This window comes from Microtus ochrogaster, linkage group LG10 (assembly GCF_000317375.1).
Source record: "Microtus ochrogaster isolate Prairie Vole_2 linkage group LG10, MicOch1.0, whole genome shotgun sequence".
NCBI lineage: Eukaryota > Metazoa > Chordata > Mammalia > Rodentia > Cricetidae > Microtus > Microtus ochrogaster.
In genome coordinates, this window is record NC_022035.1 from 2,720,880 (window position 1) to 2,744,182 (window position 23,303).

Consider the following 23,303-nt stretch of genomic DNA (forward strand, 5'->3'; position numbering starts at 1 on the left):
GCACTACCACAGACGTGCCATGCCCAGTCTCCATGCCCTCGCTGCCCCTGCAGACGGCACTACCACAGACGTGCCATGCCCAGTCACCATGCCCTTGCGGCCCCCGTAGACGGCACTACCACAGACATGCCATGCCCAGTCACCATGCCCTCGCTGCCCCTGCAAACGGCACTACCACAGACGTGCCATGCCCAGTCACCATGCCCTCGCTGCCCCTGCAGACGGCACTACCACAGACGTACCATGCCCAGTCACCATGCCCTCGCTGCCAAATAGACGCAGTCTCCTGAAACACAAACCCAACTAAATCCTTCCTCTCTTAAGCTGCTTCCGTCACAGTGATGAAAACGGCAGCTAGTACATAGAGTAAGGGGTCTTTGGTTCGGTTTTAGGATGATGCCCAGGTGGACGCTCGGGTGGGTCCTGTGCGGTCTTCCTGTTCCCTCATCCACACACCCTAGTCCAGACGACTCTACCATTTCCTTCTCTCTGGACACAGCAATTCGACAGCACCCACTCACTCATCTGTTTCCAGGAAAGAGAAAAAAAATCAATGACGTTCTAAACCTCATCAGCACTCTCCAGCCCAGCATTCCTGTCTCTCTCTACCTTCCTTTCCATTTTTTTCCTAGCCAGCAACCATCAAACCTGTGGGTTCTGGGACACTTTAGCAGTCTAGAAATGGCTTGGACCCCAGTTAGCTTTTACTTATATAGATCATCTCTATCATACTATTAGAAATTAAAACTGAGAGGTTTAAGTGTATATAATAATCCATTAAAAAAGGAAATCCATGAAGGGCAGTGGTGGCGTATGCCAGGTGGATCTCTGTACATTCAAGGCCAGCCTGGTCTACGGAGTAAGTTCCGGGACAGCCAAGGATACACAGGAAAACCCTTTCTCAAAGAAACTTTAAAGAAGAGGAAGAAGAAGAAATTTATTGCATCAGGGCTTCTTAACCTTCTTAATGCTGCGGCCCTGTTAGTACATCCTCATGTTGTGATGACTTCAACCATAAAATTACTTTCATTGCTACTTCATAACTGTCATTTTGCTACTGTTATGTATTAATGTGTACTTGTGTTTTCTAACGATGTTACATTACTCCTGTGAAAGGTTCCTTCAAAGTCATGACCCAGAGGTTGATAACAGCTGTATTACATGGTAATATAAACATTTGTTTGGAAAATATATATGTTTTTGCCCGGGTGGTAGTTGCACACACCTTTAATCCCAGTACTTGAGAGGCAGAAGCATGTGGATCTTACAAACAGAGCTCCAGAACAGCTAAGAGTGTTAGAAACCTTGTCTCCAAAAAAAAAAAAAAAAAAAAAAAAAAAAAAAGAAAAGAAAGGAAAAAGGAAAGGAAGAAAGGAAGAAAGAAAGGGAAAGAAAAATTCTGTTTTTAAACAAAGGCACTAGTGAAAAAAAAGCACATTTAATTCTGAAAGTTCTTTTAACATCTCAGTGAAAAACCACTGTGGTGATACGCTCTTCTGGTTGAAGGCTCATACATATTCACAACGCAAAGAGAAAGTAGGGTTGTAATGGTCCTTTCAGGAAACTGAGGTATTGTTCTCTGCTGTAACATCAGTGGCAACACTAACAAGCAGCTATTTCTTGGGCATTCGTGGCAGCGTGGAAGTGGAACGTGGCAGCGTGGAAGTGGAACGTGGCAGCGTGGAAGTGGAAGCTGTGTGGATCTTTCCCGCTGTTGCCTTGACACCCAGTGTAGTTTCGCTTGAGCAGACCCTTTTATCCAGCTGGAGTTCTTTTACAGCAGGTCTTGGCCAACTAGAAATACTGTCCCCTAGGTTATGTGGATCTTCTGAGCATTGGGGACATTTCATACCATATTTAAAAGGCTACTTTCATTAATGTTATCACCAGTAACACTAGGAAAGTCTTTACTATCCAGAAATTGTCACATGAAAAATTTAATTATTATAAAATAATTCATTCTTGAGGAAAATATTAATTCAGCTACTAACTCAAAACTGATCATTTTCCCTCAACCATCGAATTGTATGCATAAGTGTATTAAGTTCTTATGTGTATGTCCCCACTTAGTTGCTCAATGAATGTTCAAGACCTTGAGAAAAGTCAGTAACTTTCATCCTTCAGCAACATTCTCGAGTGAAAACACTGCCGTCGCTGCTGTTCCAGTGTGATAACGAGAAAGGCAACTTGGTGCCTTAGCATCCGTCTTGCTCCACTCAGCCTGCTAGAACAAACTCATGAACAAAGGTTTGGCTGACAATTCCGCAGATCCAGAGACGCCAGTAGATTTAGTGTCTGGTGGAGACCTGTTCCGTACAGACAGTACCTTCTGTTTTCCCTAGATGGTGGGAAGCGTGAACAGGTTCCTTCAAGTCTCCATAAAAAAAATCACTAATCCCATCCAGGAGACGCAGCCTGAGTAACCACTTCTCCGAGGCCCCGCCTCTTAGATTCATAGCTGTGGGGTCAGGTTTCCGCATGAATCTGGGGCCATTCCGGCCTCCTCTGTCTCAGAGATGCCTGCTCAGCACCACCGAGGCGTGTGCTGCACGTCCTCCTTTGTACAGGGACAGTTCTCACCACCTAGACTCTTGAAAAGACCATTGGGCTTCCAGGGTCCGCTGGCCACACTTGTTCTAGAACTCTCCATGTTCTTACAAGAAGCCAATCTCCTCATCTAGACCAAAATGACTTTGCTTTCCCTACCTCCATGATGGATTTGCTCGGCTCTCCAAAGAGTCCTGCCCATCACAAGCCTTCCGTTAGCAGTCCGTGTGCAAAAGAGCCTCCTGTGACCTCCCTTTCCCCTCTAGCCATGGCCATTTCTTACCCTGCCCCTCCAGAAAAACTCTCCCAAAGGGGGCTCGGGTGAGAAAGAGGAGAAGGGGGGAGCAGAAGGTACATATGAATGAGATGTGAAATCAGTACCTAGTCATTAATCAACCCTTCCTGGAATTAAAAAGAAAAATAAGAGCCCGGCATCTGACATTCCTAAAGATTTTCAAATGCATCAGCAACATAATACCACCAACCTTTTTAAAAATCCTTTTTAATTTACTCCTTGTAGACAGCGTCTAGCCACCACATTGCATGCACCCCTATGATTTCAGACATCAAATATTAAACATGGAGTGAGTAATGCAAAAATAAAGGGGGTTAATCAGACATCCACAGAAAGAGAAAGAAGATAACGCTGATTCAATGAGAGCTCTTAATGAGGCCTTTTGTTTTGGTAGATTAATTTGGGAGTCTGATGACTACGAAGAACATTTAAGCTCCTCGGTTTGACTGGTGATGATTATTATCAAGGCTTTTTTTTTTAATTAAAAAGATGCCTTTGCTTAATTCTGCAGATTATGAATTTCAGGTGTTTGCCTGAAATGCCTGTCCACCGTCATTAGACAGAAAGGTCTCCTCTGCTGAATGGGACGACTCCAAGACTCGAGCAGCCCAGCCTGTAAACAGCTGATGTTTAAATACATCACCTAACACTCTTTAAGCACTGCCAATTGTAAACCTCATTAACTCCCAGCGTGTGGCCAAGGCCTGGATTTCTTCACCACAGCCTCACAAAGTGAAAACAGGTATATAAAAATGATTTTATCATCAACACTATTATATCCTCCTTTGCCCTGGGAAGGATTTAAAAGGCTATATTTTCGTCACTAAGAAGGAAGCGGTGAACATGGGAAAGGAACATACTTTGCACCAGCCACATGGCCCTTGTTCTCTACCTGTTCTGACACCCTACAATCCTCAGGCAGGAGTGCTGGCCCAGGGCTGAGAACAAAAAGTGGGGGGTGGCGGCTGATAAGGAGGTAGCCTCTACCCTGGGCCCATCACTGACACCAGGGTACCTGACACTCCCCAAGTCTGCTCTCACAGAGCACATCTTCTCGGAGTACACAGGGTTCTATACCCAGGGTGGAAAGCATGAACAGTTGGCCGTCTGTGTCCGTGGGCCCTAAATCTAAACGTTTAACCAACCGTGACAGCTAGCCAACACTCAGAAAGGAAAATGCACCTGTACCAGGGGCTCTCTTGTCATTAAACAGGGTGAGAGAAAACCATTTACCTGCCCTGGTACTGTGTTCGCTACTAAGTCATCTGATGATGACCTAAAGCAGTGGAAAACATGATGGGTTCCATGTAAGAACCACAGACAGCGCTCTTCTAGAAGCAGCATGGGCAGACCTTGGCTGGATCCTGTGAGGGCCCTGAACTTAACTGCGTGGCCATCAAGGGACAGCTGCCTATGGGAAAGTTATACGCGATCCTAGCAAGCCAATGATTTATGAGATATGCCAGTCATCTGAGCCCCCTGACAGGAAGGGCTCAGCATCTATTGCAGGTAGCCAGCTAAAAGAAATCACTCACCAACCCCAGCTCATCTGAGCCCCACTTAGCCACAAAGATTTTGGTCTTAGCTTGCTCTCATGAGACAATCACTACAAACAATGAGAAATGTGTTGCAAAGCTCATGAGGACCAACATAAGATTTCCACCTGGTTCTTAGGAGATAAGAAGTATGAGCTATATATGAAAATTATACTTAGATGACAGACACAGCACAGTTTCCATCCTAATCAAAAGCTACAGTCACCACCAAGTCTAAAAGACCCAGCAGAAGCCATACACACCCAGCAGCTGGTAGGATGTAGCGCACCACGCCCGTCTGTGCTCCATGTGCTACCATACAGTTTGTGAACCGGGCAAGGGGCTGGAGATTGAAACACACAAAGACTCAGAGACGGAGACACAGGTCATCCTTGATACCAGAATGCCCCAAGAATGCCCCCTTTATTGTGTCCAGGGGCAGCTTATATAGGGATAGCCACACCCCAGCCAAATACAGCAGAAACCATTCCCCTACCATCAGGAGCTCCTGAGGGTCTCGTGCTCAGAGCAGCTGTAGGCACTCAGATCAGGGGAAAACAAGCTGTTTACAAGAAATTCAGGATCTGGGGGTTCACAGCTCCCAACAGTAGGACACCCTGCTTAGTTACATGGCTTGGCTAAGGGGGTCTAGGCCCTGAGAAATCCTGAAATCCATCTCTTCTCCCTCCTCAGATGTAAGCAAAGCCTCCCTCACTCAGGAAGCCCCCAAACCAGAGGCCTCCAGCCCCAGGCATTCAAAATCTCTTTTCATCTCCCTCAAGGGCCTTCAGAAATTGATTAAATCCATCCTTAAATGGATTAAGACAGTAGAACAAAGAAAAAAATCTAAACACAAGAAAGGATATCACTAGGGATTCCGCTGCCCTGCAAGAAACCATGCCAACTTCCTGGTTCAAACCAGTCTTGGGTGGCTCTCCACAGCTTGTGGAGAATCTCACCCTCACGGCCTGCCTCTCCCACCAATCCCTGTATGCTGTACCCCAGATATGCTAGACTCACATCCAGATAGGGAGACCCTGCTGATCACAGGCTTTCAACTCTGCTGCCGAGTGCAACCCCAAGTCAGACGAAGGCAGCTGCTACCTGGAGTCGCTGCTTAACAGAACGCAGTCAAAAAGTACCATTGGGCAAAGAAAGGGATGTTTCTCGTAGAAAAAGCTGGTCACTGACCAATGAAAATTCTTTAAGAACTACAGGCTTTCTAGTTTCCCAGAGACAAAACTGTTACAATCAATTACAACACAGTGTTTTAAAGAAACAGCTGCGCTCTCCCACGATCACCACAACATTAGTTACAATAGCCAAGATGATGTCAACTCAAGTATGGATCAACGGCTGAGTGAATTAAGAATTTTCTATAAACACCTAATGGAATAGTACTCAACCTTAAGAAATTCTATCACATGTGACAATGTAGACGAACCTGGAAGACATAACATTAAGTGAAATAAGCCAGGCATAGAAAAACAAAGGACGCAAGTTCTCACCTATAAGCAAAACCTAAAAACATGAACCCATGAAAGCAGACAGTGCAGAATGGTGATTACCAGGGGCTGGCATGGGGAGGAAGCATCAAAGTGACTTATGTTCAAAGAACAAAGTATTTTCAAAAGGCAGTTTGGATACTGTGGGGCTATGATTAAAAACACACAGGTACACCTGAGACTTGCTAATGGAAGTTTAAGAGTTCTGAATACAAAAACAAAAGAAGCACATAGTGTAAGATATGTTAACTAGGAAGATTAGTCCGTTCTACTATGCATACTTCTGAATAGTTATATATGATAAATATTTTTGTCACTTAAATAAAACAAGCTTTACAACAAATCGGAAGACTGAACACAGAAGGAATATATTCTATTACAGTTCAGAAACTCCAAAGTCCTAAATAAAGGTATTAGCAAGGCCAGATAGGATATCTCTCCAGAGATTCTAGGGAGCTCCATTTTAGGTTCATGCAGGCTTGGATGGCTGCAGGCTCTCCTGGTTGGGGATGCCTCACACAGACTTTAGCTCTGCAATCATATAACACCGGGGCCCTGTGTCGAATCTTCCTCTGCCCCCACCTTCAAAGACACTTGTGATAGGATTTAGGTTCACCCAGATAACTTTTCCAACTCAACATGTTTAATTACACAAGTCCAAGATTCCTCCGTCAAATAAGGCCAGATTACCAATTCCAGAGAAGACACACAGGAAACATAAGGTAGGGGACAAGGTGAAGGGTGTTCTGTAGAGCACCTGCTCAGGGCTATTCAATGGGGTCTACAGCCAAGCACCACCCTTGGTAACTTAGAGTCATGAGATTTTTTCTGTCTCCCATTTCAATGCCATTTTACCACATGTGAAATTTTAAAGACAATGTGGACAGAGGGAAAGACAATAGAAGTTATGTTCACAGAGTCACGTTGAAATTCATAATTTTACTGCTATCTTGAGACATGCAACGTATGTAAATACATTCATCCATGTTCACACCACCTCATCAGTTATCACAGTCTCATGCAGGTATAAACACGTCTTCAAAACATGGAATCACCAACTGTGAAACAATTCTTGAATGAATATTAAAGATATCATTTCTAAAATGATGGATGAATATGTAGAAAAAACATTTTTGGCGCTATGTAGGATGCAGACATTCAGTGAGCTACTTATTATTAAGCAAAACAAAGCTGGAGTGAACAGAAGACTTAAGGAAGCTAACCACAAGTGCACGTACCCATCTTTGGTCTGATCCACCACACCGCTTAAAAGTTCCACAGTCTTCGGGTTGGGCTGATTTTCTCCAAAAATATTCAGATACCGAGTGACAAAGTCATTGGGAGACATAAAAAATTCACCGTTCTTTTCAATGCTTGCATACTGTTAAAAAAAGAAGAAAAAGAGGTAAGAGACATTATTTAATATAACTGGTTCTTAAAAGTATATAATCATGGCCTGGAGAGATGGCTCAGTGGTTAAGAGCATTGCCTGCTCTTCCAGAGGTCCTGAGTTCAATTCCCAGCAACCACATGGTGGCTCACAACCATCTGTAATGAGGTCTGGTGCCCTCTTCTGGCCTGCAGGCATACATGGAGGCAGAATGTTGTATACATAATAAATAAATTAATTAATTTAAAAAAAAGTATATAATCATGTTCAATACTGAAAAGGCCACAAACATTCAAAAGATAAAAATCACATATGTTAATGCCATCTTCAAAAGGCAATTATCACCCGTCACTTCAAGGAAAGAATTTAAACACTCAAGTTTTATTTTTATAAGTAGCACTCAAGCGTGGCTTTTCCCCCATAAGGAGACATTTGGTAATGTCTGATAACAATTTTGATTGTCATGACTTGGGGAAAGGGAAGGTTTCTAGGGAACATAAAATAATGCCCACACAGGGTATGAAGCCCGGTAGCCTCAAACTCAGGAGCTCCCTACCTCAGTCTCGGAAGTGCTAGGTTCCGGGCACGTGAGCTTAATAACACGTCCTACCTAAGGTGGGATCAGCTGGGAAGCATTGAATCCCCTTTGAGGAGGCTGTAGTGAGGCAGCCCCTACACCTTGCATTCCTATGTGGGAAACCAAAGCCCAATGCAGTGCAAAAACAAGAAACAAAACTGAAGCTTATAAAGGGACTCTGGCTTTCTGTTTTAGCCCATCAAACCTATTTCCTTTATTCTGCTCCAATAAGCACTTTGTAGAAGTTGCTCCCTCCACCCTCTTGCTGGAGTTTCTGATGGCTTGGGGTCTGCCCAGTTCCTGAGTCTTGGACTGTACAAATAACTCACTCAAATGCTAGCAGACCTGGTTCATCTGTCAACAGAGCTCATGGAGGCTTCCAGTCTCCGAGAAAAGATGGCAGACTGAGGTGAGTGCTGCCGGGAGCCACACAACAGCTCCCTATATCAGAAGCAGAATTAAATCTGCCCTCGTTCGTGTTCTCTCACTCAGCGTTACACAGGAACTCACTGGCACAGGACTCCCCGCCGTGGTGTCCTTCTAGGACTTGGATCTAGTTTAGGCAAGAGGGACTTGGCTGTGCCTTGTTCCGGGGACACCCAAGTTTGCTGAGAATAAACATGAGGATGGCTGGCATCCTTGTGGGGCAGAAGCAGATTTCCCGTTTCCAAAGACAAAAGAGCAAAGGGAGGGGAGAACAATATGCCTGCCTGAGCACAGGGCTTCCTAGGTGATCAGAACCACACCAGCAGCTAGGGCAATGAGGGGCAATAACAGACTTTGTAATATTGCAGTTTTAGGCTGTGCCTGTTACCACCTGAAAGTCTTGGCAGTTAAAGTTTCTGGACTCTGATGCCTCATCTGCAAAATGGGTATAATAATATTACCAGCTCCAATTGGCTGATGCATGAAGCAAACAAGATAATAATGAAATACAGTATGAACGATGATCAGAACATAACAAGCACACTTTTGGTTTTGCTTTTTAAATACATTTATGTATGGATGTACATATGTGTGTATATGTATGTATGTATGCATGCATGCATGCATGCGTTATATGCACATGCCACAGCATCCATGCGGAAACCACAGGGCAACTTGTGGAAGTCAGAAGTATCCTTTCCACCACCGAGTCCTGGGGGTGAAACTGAGGAAATCAGGTTAGTGGCGAGCACCTTTACTTGCTGAACCCCTCCACTGGCTCTGTTTTTGCTATTGTAAAGGTCTTTTCTTTAATCCTCTGTTTCACTGACTGGCATCTGCTGCTGGTGTGGCCCAAGTCAGGGCTGTAACGAGGATTCTCTTTCACCCAGCCCTGGCCACTGCCTACAGGAGGCCGTGGGAAATGGTAGGGGTCCATCTTCTAAGCATGTTTCACAGAGAGAAAGTGCAGAAAAAGAGAGCCCATGATGCCACCATCCTTCAGCGGCATTTAGTTCAGGGCCAAGGGGACATCGGCAAGAAAAGAATTTACTGTGAGTTTTTTCCCCAAATGAGGACAAACAAGCTTGAAATGGAAGGCTATGTTTGTCACTGCTAATGACAGCAATCCTATGGTTTGGTTATACCAAGGTATATATAACCCTATGATAGTGATTAATTTACTGTAAAACACAATTTAACTTTTCTCCTGCTGGTACACATTTAGATTATTTCCAGTTCGGGTTATTTTGTAAGGGAACCTAAGATAGCCATTCTTGTATATAACATTTGTACAAATTCCTGACTATTTTCAAAAACTAGACCCAGTAAAAGAAGAAATTGTTGAGTTACAGGACGGGAACTTGCAGGCAGCGGCACTTATTATCAAACTGTTCTCCCGAAACGACTCTACCAATCTACTCTGCCACCAACAGTGCGAGAAGATGCTCTCGCCCCCTTCCAGGGTCAGATTTGTTTCAAATACTTTTTCGCTTTGACATTTTTATGTAATTGAGTCTAAAGGACTTTTCCCCCCCTTTGTAAATGCTTCTGTTCCTTTTCTGACCTTAGAAAGCTAGTCTTTTCTCATCGCGAGGCCAAATACCAACACAGTTTCTCTCCTGGCTTTTGAGCGCACCTCTATTGGCCGTTAGCATATCGGTGCCTTGTCTGTGTGTGGTCTGACAGAAGGCTCTTCCAACTGTAGCTTCTTCCACTCCATCTATTGGTTGTTCAGGCCCACAAACCAGTCTCTCCCTTCCCTACTCTTTGGGATGCAGGTTTTTCACTCATAAATTTTCATATGGTCACGAGAGAACACATGGAGACGCCAACTGCAGCTCCAGTTCTGACCGGCTGGAATGGCTTCCTGGGCCAGCGTGCACTCTGCAGCTGCCAGGAACATCACCATGAACACAGGAAGGTCTGGCAGTTCTGATCAGTGGGAGATGGTCCAGGACCATCCTTTCTTGTTGACCTGCCTGTCCTCGCAAGGGAACAGTGACTCTTACTTGCTGCAACTGCAGGGAGGGCTCTGTCAATACAAGGACGTTTTGGCTGTATTTTCAGTGTTGTTTCCGTAAATTCCCAGACTGCTCCCTGGCCATAAAACGTGTTCAAAATATATTTTGAGTCAATGAAAGGCTCAGAATGTTGTATTACTTTCTCCCGGAGCTTTTCTTGGCCCTTCGAATTTTCCCCAAATGACCTTTGGAATCATTGTCAAGCTGTGGACCCTAGACACATTTTTCTCTGAAATGCAAGATCAGACTACAGTGAACTAACTACACTCCTCACTCACACAATAGTGAAAGATAATGAATGTTGGCAAAAATGCAGAATACTCACCAGGCAGTGGTGGTGCACGCCTTTAATCTCAACACTCGGGAGGCAGAGGTAGGCAGATCTCTGTGAGTTGGAGGCCAGCCTTGTCTACAAGAGCTAGTTCTAAGACAGGCTCTAAAGCTACAGAGAAACCCTGGCTTGAAAAACCAAAAACCAAAACAAAAAAAGCAGACCTCCCACATGCTAGTTGTGTAAAAATAAACTGATAACCCTGAGAATGGCCCAGGGGTCAAGAGAACTGGCTGCTCTTCCAGATGATCTGGGGTTCAATTCCCAGAGCCCACAAAAGCAGCTCCCAACTCCCTGAAACTCCAGCTTGCAGAATGTGGCACCCTCGCAGACATACATGCAGGCAAAACACCAATGCATGTAAGAATGAGTAAATATTTTTAAGTAGATATATTTAAATAAATAAATAAACTGACATTTTAAGAAACTGCTGGGCAACGTCTACTATAACTGCGCCTAACACAAATAACCACAGACTTAGCAATTCCAATCATAAGGAAATGTCCAACAAAATGAGTTAGAACACCAAAAGCCCAGATGATGCCCAATAGCTGGAAACATAATTTACTGTCATATTGTCAGTCACGCAATATAAAACAACATAATAATAAGGATAAACTAAATGTGATAAAGTGTTAATTTGGATACAGAATACAGTTTTATTAAGCTTAGAACAGGCTCGTCCAAGGCATGGATGACTCACTTTGGGATTCAAGTACATATGTCAAAGGTTGTCTCATGGACCATGGACACAGACATGTACAGAGGTGGGACAAAGACAGCTTGGTTGTCCTTGAGGAAGAGACTCTTAAGAGTTGCCACATCTCTAGAACACCATTCATAGCTCTCTGCGAATATTTCAGACAGGCTTTCTCTGTGTAGCCCTCTCTGGCTATCCTGGAACTAGCTCTGTAGACCAGGCTGGACTCGAACTCACAGAGATCCACCTGTCTCTGTCTCTGTCTCTCTCTCTCTCTCTGTCTCTCTCTCTCTCTCCCAGTTTTTTGAGGGTAGTTTTAATTCTTTCAATTCTTTTGTATTTCTGCTTACAGCACACTGAACGAGGAACCTGTCCCTGGAGTGCCCTCCACAAGGACACGTGTGCTATCTGGCCTGCTCCTCCCTGGCGTGTTAATAAAAGCCTGGGAGTGTAGACCTGAGTCAGAGCCCTTATCAGGCATTCTCCAGGACTCACTCACTTCCTGGGACAGAAAGGCAAATTCGCTTTGACATTCTCTCAGCCAGAGAATCCCTGTGCACACCAGGACATCACCTGCCTCTGGCTCCCTGTTCCAAGGATGGAAGAAAACAAAACAGAATAAGAATACCTATGGCTGATACTCACTGTTATCAGGGATCACTGGCTTTCTCTTAACGAGGCCCACAATGTAAAAACGAAAGTGTGCTTATTAACTGAGCACCGAGGTGAATTATAATAAATGACGAACAAAGAAATAAGTTAGCAAAGTATGTGTGAAGGTGTACAAACAAATGTGACAAACATTCATTTAAAGTCTAATCATATAGGTATTTGCTTTCCAATTCTATTTCTGCTTGAAACTGTCACAATAAAAAGCTAAAATTCAAGCATCCTGAGGCTTTCATTTTAATATGCTGCTATGTGTTTAAAATGAAAATTTTAAATAACATACAATTTTTCCACTAACTGGAAAAGAGGGTGTTTTTTTTTTCAAAAATAATAGTCTAAACTGCTAACATAAATGTGGAAAAATATACTTCCACATTCCAACTCAAAATACACGGACAAGAAGAGAGCACAAACGGCAGCCTGCTTGCCTAGAAGGGACAGGGCGGAGTTCAAAAGGCAGCACCACAAGAGGGGTGGGGCAAGTCACTCTCTCACTGCTGCTGTGATAGCCAATGAGGGTGGCAACCAAACAGACAATTATAGAACAAGCAGATAAAGCACCAGACACCAGCCATAGCTAGGAACAGCACAGAGTTTTAAAGCTTGGAGAGAAACAGCTATACTGTTTATGTTATACTATGGGGGGGGGGGGGGACTAAACAAGGCAGTATTTTATTTCCTGTATATGAAAACAACTGAAGGGAGAGGGAGAGAGAGGGACGTCTGTATGGCAAGATCCACAGTCACAGCCTCCTAAATCTTCAACAATGATGAAAACTCGCTGTAAGGAAAAAGACCCTCAAACAGGTTTTCCTACAAACATTTCCTGGTGCATGCCACGCGTCTGCTGCCAGCCCAATCCTAAAATTCCATGTAGGGGCTGGAAAGATGGCTCGTAGTTAAGAGCACTGACTGCTCTTCCAGGGGACCTGGGTTCAATTCCCAGCACCCATATAGCTGGCTCACAACTGTCTGTAACTCCAAGTCTAGGGGACTGGGCGCCTTTACACAGACATACACGCAGGGAAAACACCAATGCACATAAGATAAAAATAAATAAACTACTTTTTAAAATTCCACATATATCTCACGGTCACTGGGTCGTACATCCTCTTCCTCATCTCTGGCCCCATTTCTGCAGATGACACATCTCATCCTCTGGAGCTCCCCCTTCCCCGTTCTGTGACGGGTGTCTTTGTGCACACAGTAGACACAGTCACACGGCCAGCCCCCTCCACTATAAAAGGTCAGTCAGGCTGGACACGGAAGTCCACACCTTTAATCCCAACACCTGGGAGGCAGAAGCAGGCAGATCTGTGAGTTCAAGATTAGCCTGTCTACACAGTGAGTCTCCGGACTGTCAAGGCAATGTACTGAGACCCTGACTCCTAACAAACAAAGACCAATCCCTTTCAACTATTCCTTCAAGGTATCCCTGAGTAACTACTTCACTACTCACTGTTCCTGCAACCAGGAGCTTAACTGGACCGCCTAAAAGGGTCATTCTCAAGGTCGGCCATCTGACAGCCACAAAACTAGCCCAATCCCAAGCCCAGCCTCCATGTGCTTGAAATACTCAGAAAACCCTGCACCTGTTGACTGTCATGGTAAGCCTGCAATGATGCCCACCCCAACCCTGCTCGCTCTCACACCCTGTACTGCATGGCACCCTCCCTAACAGTCATATTTTAAAAATTTTCAAAATTTGAAAATTGCAGAATAAACAAGTTCAGCCCAGAGAGGTTTTCTCCCAAAGCCTCCCCAGGCCTCCACACGGTCCACTTCTCTGCCGAACCTCCTCACGCTCTCCCCACCAGCCCCTCCCCTCGGCACACTGAACCCTTGCAGCGTGCTTACTTGGTGTCTTTGCCTGCTGTGTGCTTGGAAGGCTGACCTGTGCTACCCTGAGCTCCTCCCGAACACTCGTCTACGCTTTTCTCCTTTGCTCACCCTCACATAACATGCATCATGGCACCTGACTTCGATGGCAAATCTCTGTAAATTAACATGAAGCTACAGCAAAGGTGCTACCCAGAAAACCTTCACAATATTGGGGTTAAAACAGAAGTTGACTGTCTGGAGTTCAACTTTCACATCCAGATAAAACCTTGGCTACCAGTCAGGCAATGGTGGCGAACATTTTTAATACCAGCACTTGAGAGGGCATAGGCAGGTGGATCTCTGTGAGTTCAAAGCTAGCCTGGTCTGGAGAGGCTCCAAAGCCACATAGATAAACCCAAATAAATAAATAAAACAAAACAACCTTGTCTGCCACTTTCCCCAAGAATGGCCTTCAAGGTGAATGTTTTACCACGGCATATTACCAATCAAGTACAACACCCCAGTCACCCTCTAACCGTTGCCGAAAACTGGACCATTAAACTATGGTGTCCATGATACTTTCTTTGTCTGGAAAAAACTTCATACACTTCTGTAGCTGATAAACACCTACTCTTTCTCAATCCCAGCTCAAACCTTGTTTCTGCCCCTTTGATGATCCTCCACAGGAAGACGCAGCTGGTCTCACAAAATCTCCCGGCAAATTAATGTTGTGTCCTACTGATTAACCATATCAAGGTTCTGTCTTCTTAAGTACACACCGTGAAATACTTAAGGACAGGAGTCGTGATTTATCCAATAGACAACCTCAGAGAGGGGTGGGCACACAGACTGCGTTTCACTTTTCTCAAAATCATGCGGTACAAAGCACAGACACTTCCTTTCTCTAGGAGCCAGCTCTCTTCCCCCATCTGCCCGTTCGTGGCTCTCTCAATCTCCAGGACTGCCAACACTATGACCCAGGCACCTAGCATCCAGAGCTCAGCTGGGGCTTCTTTCCATGCTTCCTACTGCAACAGAACCCTTCCTCCTGCCTAGTTTCACAGAGATGGCTGGGACATTTCCCACAGAGTTCTCACTAGAGAGATCAAGTCAGAAAAACTCATGAAGAGGAAGAGACACAGTAGACGGGTCTGCAGTACGACAGCTGCTCAGCCCTCCAGGTCCAGTCTGACAGCCCCATGGTGCCTTTCACCCCTTCGCCCCTTCCTTCACCACAGCCATCATCAACACCAGACACTAAATAGGAGTTCCTCCGCGTGCTGAGCCCAGGCGGACTTGGGTTGGTCCCACACTGTTCCGTCCTGATGAGGTCACCAGACCCTGTGCCAGATCCAAAAATCCCTTCTACAAACTGCTGATTTTGTTTTCTTCATTTACCCATCTCCTCCCCCGCATCACCTCAGACTCTAAACCATAAAAAAAACCCTCATTCAGAAGTCACGTAGTCTCCTAGCTCGTGCCAAAGATTACAAACCCAGCTTTGAGGCCCATCTGCACTGAACCCCACCCCCACACCTCACCCCCACCCCATGGTCGGTCAGAGCTCCAACCCTCCCTGGGGATTTCCCCCGGACCAGCTGGAGCCACCTCTCCAGTCCCTAGACATTAACATAAGGAAGTTTTCTTGATTTCCATCGCTGGGGATCCTTTTCCACCTTACAATATTCTGTACTGGTTCTTCTTGGCTGCAAGCAAATGTAAAGGGGGAGAGATGGGGGGTGGGGGTGTGTGTATAAAATATATATATATAAATTCCAAACATCCTTGCAAACTTAACCTTCTTTTCTCCTTGGAAAATATCTATATTCAATTTTTCTTTTGGGATCTTTGTGTTTCCTGCACACACACACACACACACACACACACACGTGTGTGTGTGTTAACTATTTATCTTTTATGCATATGTCTGTGTGCCTGTGTGAATTTAATTGCCCTCAATGTGCAGAGACTGTCAGATGCACTGGAACTAGTAACAGGAAGTTCTGAGCTGCCTGGAATCGGTGCTGGGACTGAATCTGGGCACTCTGAAAGAGCAGGAAGCCCCCTCAGCCTCTTAACCAAGGAGCCACCTCTTCAGCCCATTTTCCCTGTATTTGCATCCTTTAATTTCAAGAATTTTACTGGGTCAATCTAAGCATGTCAGGTGCTTGGCAGTGCACACCAGTCAATATGTTATAATATACAAAGTAGAGAAAAATAGTGAAATAAGGCTAATATTCCTTTTCCTAATTTCAAATTTTTTCACCATGCCACTCATCTCCGCCCACCACCAGAGATGAGATTCCAGAGCACATCTTTACCATCGCCGTCTATAAATGCTTCAATGCACATCTCAAAGAGGCTGCCCCTTTGTTTTGTTTTTGCTTTTTTTTTTTCTTGGAAAAAAAAAATTTCCGCCTCCTCCCAGCCTACCATTTCCTTCCCCTTCCTCCCACTCCACTCCCCCTCCCCCCCACTCCTTCCTCCCTCTCCAGACCGAAGAGCAGTGACGGTGGAAAGTCCAAGGTCCTCTCCCCTCCATCCAGGTCTAGGAAGGTGAGCATCCAAACTGGCTAGGCTCCCACAAAGCCAGAACATGAAGTAGGATCAAACCCCAGTATTCACTCATAATTGGTTTCTAACCATAAATAAACGACATTGAGTCTATAATTTGTGACCCTAAAGAAGCTAAATAAGAAGGTGAACCCAAAGAAAAACATAAAGTTATCCTCCTGGATATGGGAAGTAGACAAGATTGCCGAGCAAAAATTGGGATCTTGGGGGTGGGGTGGGATTGGGGTAAGGGGAGATGGGGAGAGAAATGTGAGAAGGGGAGGATGGGGGGAACTTAGGGAATTGGGATGATTGGGATAAAGGAAGGATGGATATGGGAGCAGGGAAGCATATATCTTAATTAAGGGAGCCATCGTAGGATTGGCAAGAGACCTGAACCTAGAGGGGCTCCCAGGTGCCCAGGGGGATATCCCCAGTTAGTGCCTTGGGCAGCTGAGGATAAGGAAATGGCCCTATCCTATAACCACACTGATGAATATCTTACATATCACCATAGAACCTTCATCGGGCGATGGATGGAGAAAGAGACAGAGACCCATATTGGAGCACCGGAATAAGCTCCCAAGGTCCCAATGAGGAGCAGACGGAGGGAGAACAAGAGCAAGGAAGTCAGGACCGTGAGGGGGGCACCCACCCACTGAGACAGAGGAAATGATCTATTGGGAGCTCACCAAGGCCAGCTGGACTGGAACTGAAAAAGCATGGGATAAAACCGGACTCTCTGAACAATGAGGACTGATGAGAAGCCAAAGACGATGGCACTGGGGTTTGTTTTTGCTTTTTGAGACAGAGTCTCTATTATATAGAACTGGGTGTCCTAGAATATAGTGTTATTTCATTTGTATTTTAATAAATAAAGCTCGCCTGAAGATCAAGAGAGTAAAACAGCCCCACTGATCAGCCTTAGAGACCAGGCAGTGGTGACACACACCTCTAATCCCAGTAGCCACATTAGTTTGCCATAGAAACCAAATGGTAGCAATGCACACCTTTAACCCCAGCACTAGAGAGGAATATAAGATGGGAGGAGACAGTTCTCAGGCGCAGCCTCATTCTGAAGATCCCTGGAGGCAGGATCACCAGTTTGGATTGAGATAAAGACAAGAGCCGGTGCCTGGCTGTTTTGTTTTTCTGACCTTCAGGTTAAACCCCAATACCCGTCTCTGGGTTTGTTTGTTTGTTTAATTTATTTATTTTATTATGTATACAACTTTCTGCCTGTAGGCCAGAAGCGGCCGCCAGACCTCATTACAGATGGTTGTGAGCCACCACGTGGTTGCTGGGAATTGAACTCAGGTCCTCTGGAAGAGCAGTCAATGTTCTTAACCACTGAGCCATTTCTCCAGCCCCTGTCTCTGGTTTTTATTTATTCTTGCTACACCAGAACTTGCTTTGTCGGCCAGGCTGGCCTACACAGAGACCCACCTCCTTCTGCCTCTGCCTCCTGAGTGCTGGTATTAAAGGAAAGCTCCATCATCATCTGGCTAAATTACTATTCTTAACCTCAAAATCCTGTCGGAGCTCAAGTTCCTAATTGTTTCCCCCTTTCTCAGTACTGAGGGTGATAGCCAGGGCCTCATTCGTGGAAGGCAAGTGTTCTTAAACTAAGCCACAGTTCAAGTCCTCCATTTAAAAGAACATATTTTTTCATGAAAAAAGTGAGGCCCATGTAATCAACACTATTCTATATCATAGTCAGTATCCATCAGTTTCCCGATTTGACACTTGGATACCTCTTTCCATCCATCCAGATATAGCCTTGGCTAGCACTTTCCCCTTAATGTTGCAAACCAAACACCAACATCCCAGCCTTTCTCTAGCCATTGCTTAAGGTGGAGCACTAGAGTAATGCTGTCCCCTCCACACACCTGGCAGGCTACACTTTGGTTTGCAAGCACTGTCTTTTCAATGTTTAGAGAGGCCCAGATTTTTGTTTGTTTGTTCTTATTGTCTTTACAAAACAAGCTTTTTCTTTTTTTTGGCTATGTTGAGCAATAACAACAACAACAAAAAAAAAAAAAAAAAAAAGATTTGAGACCCAAGGAAGACTTTTGGTGTACTAACCACTCATCATCCAGAACTACAGAGTGGGGGGAACACAGGAACTAAATTCTTCGCGTATCTGGGGCACCCCAGTGTTTATAACCATCCCAGCAGTGGGGATACAATGACCACAGCAATGATCAAAGCAAAACCAGCGGCTTCTTCTAGCCTGGGGAGGGAGGTCAAGCCTCTCTGGCAGAATGGAGAATTGTTAGGACGCTGACACAGAACCCGAAACTCCCAAGGAGAAAAGGCAGCACTGCCACGGACCTTCAGAGACCCAGGACTCAACAGTAACGAGCCACATGACTCAATCCTGCTAACTGTGCGACATGAAGGAAATTAAAATATAAGCCATACCCCCATCACTAGAATCCATCTATACGGTTTTCATATATTTTTTTTTAAAACAGAATTATAAAGGATCCCTTTCATGAACCCTACATTAATATACTTTGGGGACTATTTTTAAATTCTCAACAATGAAATAAAAAGCTGTTTGAAATAATCTTGTAAAGTTATAGAACACAAACTAGACAAGAAACAAAATAGATTCCTTTATACTGACCTTCAAAAATATTGGTCTAAGCTCAGCTGGATCTGCTCTCTTGGTTAAAGCCACCTATAAATAAACAGAAAAATGTTTATGTTATTAGAACAAAGCTGAAAAATCAAGCTAGCAGGAGGGAAAATAAACATTGGGTTAGAAATTAGTAGATTTCATTTTTGTACTGCAAGTACCAAATTGCTCCAGTGTGTAAACTAGTCCCCGAATTTTAATGTGGACTCTACGCGGCTTCTAAAATGATAACATTCTGTGTGAGAAGCCAGAAAAGCCCTTAATGTCTAATGTTCAATGTATAAAAGGGAAGAAAGTTGAAACAGATTAGTGAACACCTGGCATTTCTAAGCCACACCCAAGGGTAATGCATGCCTTCTCACACGGGAATATTTAAATATTAAGTACAACCTGTCTGCCAATCCTACACAGGAGCCCAGTTCTTAAAAGTCGGTGAACTTGTAAATCATATTAAGGACCCAAAGGGAACTGCTTCCCACAGCTTGTCCGTGAACGGCACGTACACCCACCGGCCTAGACAGGCCAAGGAACTTCTCCACCTCTCCCCAGTCTTAATAAATCATAAGTCTCCAAAGGTGTGACTATTATTCTTCACATTCTAGAAACTCAAGGGACCGTGGTCACCTTCCACCAGCAAAATTTGACAGATTAGCTCAGAATAGGTGTTGTGCTTAATTCTCCAGGCCACAAAGTCCAAAAACATCACTGGGAAAAAAAGCAAGACAAACTTGAACATAACTGCTCCAGGCCAACACAAAAGAACCCTTATGCAGAAGCAAACAGTGGACTTATTCAGTGTCCCATCACCCAGTCCTGTCGGCAAAAGTGGGCCTAAGACGCGGTGCTCAGCAAGCAGAGTGTCACCTCGTGATACAACCAAGGCAGGGCCCCTGGAACCACCAACACTGGAGCCATGTCCCTATCTGCGAGATTTATGCAAATTGTTCTAAATCCCTTCTGTGTGCTTGCAAAGGCTCTTCTGAGATCTTTAGACAAAGGCTTTTCTGTCTTTCAGAAGTACCAGGGCTCCTTGGCCCGCCAATGTCAGGAATAAATTTATTAACAAGTCACTGGAATGGGAGATGGTCTCCAGGAAAGCAGCTGGATGGTCACCGCACTAACACTGATACTCTTTCCACTTCAGCCGAAAACCTGCCGCTATCAATGTCCTAAACCCCAAATTAGCCGGTGTCCTTCGCTGTTCAGTAATGGAGGGAAAACAAGACCACTAGCCAACCCAGCCATGATTAATGGTGCTGGTGACCACTAACCAACCCAGCCATGATTAATGATGCTGCTCACCTCCAGGTTTTAGAAGAGGAGGCCCTGTTGGTGGGAAGGTGAAACCGGTATGAACACTCTTAGAAAAGGTATCACCAAGCCCCTTCTACCGCCACTTCTAGAGGGGTGTCGTTCCTCCCATCACGGTAAAAACCCTACATCCTTGACAGGCTACTAACTAGGCACAGAAAAGGGGGACTGTGCACATGCCGGCCTAAGTTTCTAGTGGTTTGGTTTGGTTTTCTTATTTGTTATGTTTTTTTTTTTTTCCTTTAAAAGGCAATGAAACTTTCTACACACTGAACTCGGCTTGCTGTCTGGATGCATGCTTGCACATCTGCTTAGTTCACTACACTACACACTTTATATGAACGACACCAGGCAGTGCTGTCCAGCGCGTACCTCCCTGGCCTGAATCCCCACGGCACCTATAACTTCCTGATCCCCAAAACATAAATCATGCAATGCTCCTAGTCAGAACTGGACCTCTTTGAGAGAAAAAGCAAACTCTTCACTTTGTAACCCATCCAGGGCCCAGTCACTAGAGAACACAAAGGCAAACAACCCCTCTGGGGGCCAATGCCGCAAAGTCACCCCCTCCCCTAGAATGTAAGAATGCACTCCCTAGCCGGGCGGTGGTGGCGCACGCCTTTAATCCCAGCACTCGGGAGGCAGAGGCAGGCAGAGCTTTGTGAGTTTGAGGCCAGTCTGGTTTACAAGAGCTAGTTCCAGGACAGGCTCCAAAGCTACAGAGAAACCCCGAAAAAAAAAAAAAAAAGAATGCACTCCCTAATTTACAAAGCATGGCTGGGTCCTCCCAGAAAGTCTGAAAGGACACATTATTTTTCCCATTTTACAAACGGGGAAATCAAGGTTCAGAGTCAAGTACTTTCTTTCCCTGAGTCGGAGGAAAAGCCACTTTTCCCCTTGTGTTTGTGTTTTCTCACTCTCCAGCCTCCTGTCCCCCACATTATAAGCAGCTTCATCATGACCCAGCAAGGAGGCCACATAGGGCACAAGAGTAAAGAACAACACTCTAAATGCAGTTTGCCTCGCAAGGCTGGGTCCGGGCATGGTGGTTCATAACCCAAAAACCCACAACTTCAGAGACGAAGGCAGAAGGATCTAGAGTTTGAGAAGAGGCCAGATTACACAGAATGACCCTCTATCACATAAACCAACCCGTGGTTGTGGGGTATTTGTACGACATGCAGGAGGAGAGGCAACAGCCATGGGACATGTGGCAGGATGCAGAGTAACAGAACTGGGTTGATTTAACTTATGAGAACTAGCTAGGAACAAGCCTAAGATATAGGTCAAGGTTTTATAATTGAGAAATCTGTGTCAGCAAGGTGGTGGTGGTGCACGCCTTTAATTTCAGCAAGGGGAGGCAGAGGCAGGTGGATCTCAGTGAGTTCAAGGCCAGCAAGTTCCAGGACAGGCAGGGCGGTTACAGAGAGAAACCCTGTCTTGGGGGAGGAGAGGGGTCTCTGTGTCATTATTTGGGAGCTGGCTGGCAGAGTAAAGAAAGACTTGCTATAACCGGTGAAAACCAAGAGGCCGTTGGTGTCAGACTGGCCTTACACAGGGTACAAGCTTGACCTCTTGACTCACTGGCTGGCCTGGATTCTCTCACTGCCTCTCATTTCCGATACAAGAGGTGGAAAAGAGGAAATTGTTAAGTACCAACAAAGCCCGGAATCTAAAGCACTCAATAAACGCCATTCATCATCATTTTTTGTATTTCTCATCCAAAAGCAGTTGTCTTCCACCATGACTGCACATCTAAACGATGAGTAGCCTACTTCACAATTCAGAAGACAGAACTAGGAGAGAAAAGGGGAAGTCAGGGCTCTAGAAGATGCTCACCAAAGCCCCAACCGAACACCAAGGCCATAGTAACACATCAATAAATCCCCCCCCCACACACACACACACTTCTCACAGCTTCCATAAGGCTTCTCTTGAAAACAGACCCAAAGGCACAGGTGTGGTAAGTGGTAAACAATCATGCAGGAATTTGCGGGAGACTGAGACCCATTGACACCCATCATTCTTAAGCACAAAGAACCATGGAACTGGGAGATCATTTCTTAAAACTTGGCACCAGTCTCCTGGATCTCACGTGTAGTCACCCCATCTACTGCCCACTCGGCAAACACTAGCTGGCTATTCGGAATTCCCATTTTGGCTTCTACTCACACCCTTCCCTCCCCCTCCCCCACGTCCATCCCCCCTCCCCCCCATCATCCCCTGCAAAGGAGGAGCAATCACACTGATGACCATATAAAGTTGCAGTGAGGGCTGGAGAGAAGATGGCTCAGGGGTTATGAGCACTGACTGCTCTTCCAGAGGACCCAGGTTCAAAGCCCAGCCCTCACATGGCAGCTCATAAGTGTGTGTAAATCCAGTCTCTGGGCGACCTGACACCTTCACACCACTGCACATACACTAGAGTTGCAGTGAGACCTACAATGTGCTGAAGGAGCTCTGAGAAGATACGTGCTGGACAAAGTTATCCAGAGAAATGGCCTTTCCTTCTAAGTCAACCAAGGACACCTGATCAGTGCACGCTTCATGATCGAAGAGCCTGCAGTTCAGACCTAGCGTATTCTTGGGCTTTAGAAGATTTGTCAAACTTGAGACAGTTCCAGATGGCACACCTAAGTACACACGTACACACACACACACACATTTGGGTGTGTGCCTCTTACATAATAACATGTAAATATATACAAGTAAAGCACTATTCACTTAATTACTTGATGTTATCATTACTTATCATTATCTTATTCTTTATCGTCTGCGCTGAAAGACTGAAGTGCAAAGGAGTCTAACATTACAACAAAAATTGTACTGCTTTACATAAATGAAGTAATCCAAATCTAAGAAGAGAGTTCTTTGCAAGTGACTATGAAATATCATTTGATATTTAAATCAGCACAGTAGAGTACTTTGTGTTCAGTCAGATAAGTCGCAACAGTTCCAAACAAGACAAAAAGAAGCAA

At 45.0% G+C, this 23,303-nt stretch overlaps 1 protein-coding gene across 2 annotated transcripts in view; it reads right to left on the bottom strand.

Moving 5' to 3' along the window:
• Positions 1 to 23,303, bottom strand: part of Slc25a13 (solute carrier family 25 member 13) — a 172,323-nt gene that overhangs the window by 123,313 nt on the left and 25,707 nt on the right. For both annotated transcript variants that reach the window (XM_005363702.2, XM_026787536.1), the window contains exons 2-3: positions 19,003 to 19,056; positions 7,121 to 7,263 (exon numbers count right to left, since the gene is read on the bottom strand). In XM_005363702.2, the coding sequence (XP_005363759.1) occupies positions 7,121 to 7,263; positions 19,003 to 19,056 (197 nt within the window). The remainder of the gene's footprint in view (positions 1 to 7,120; positions 7,264 to 19,002; positions 19,057 to 23,303) is intronic.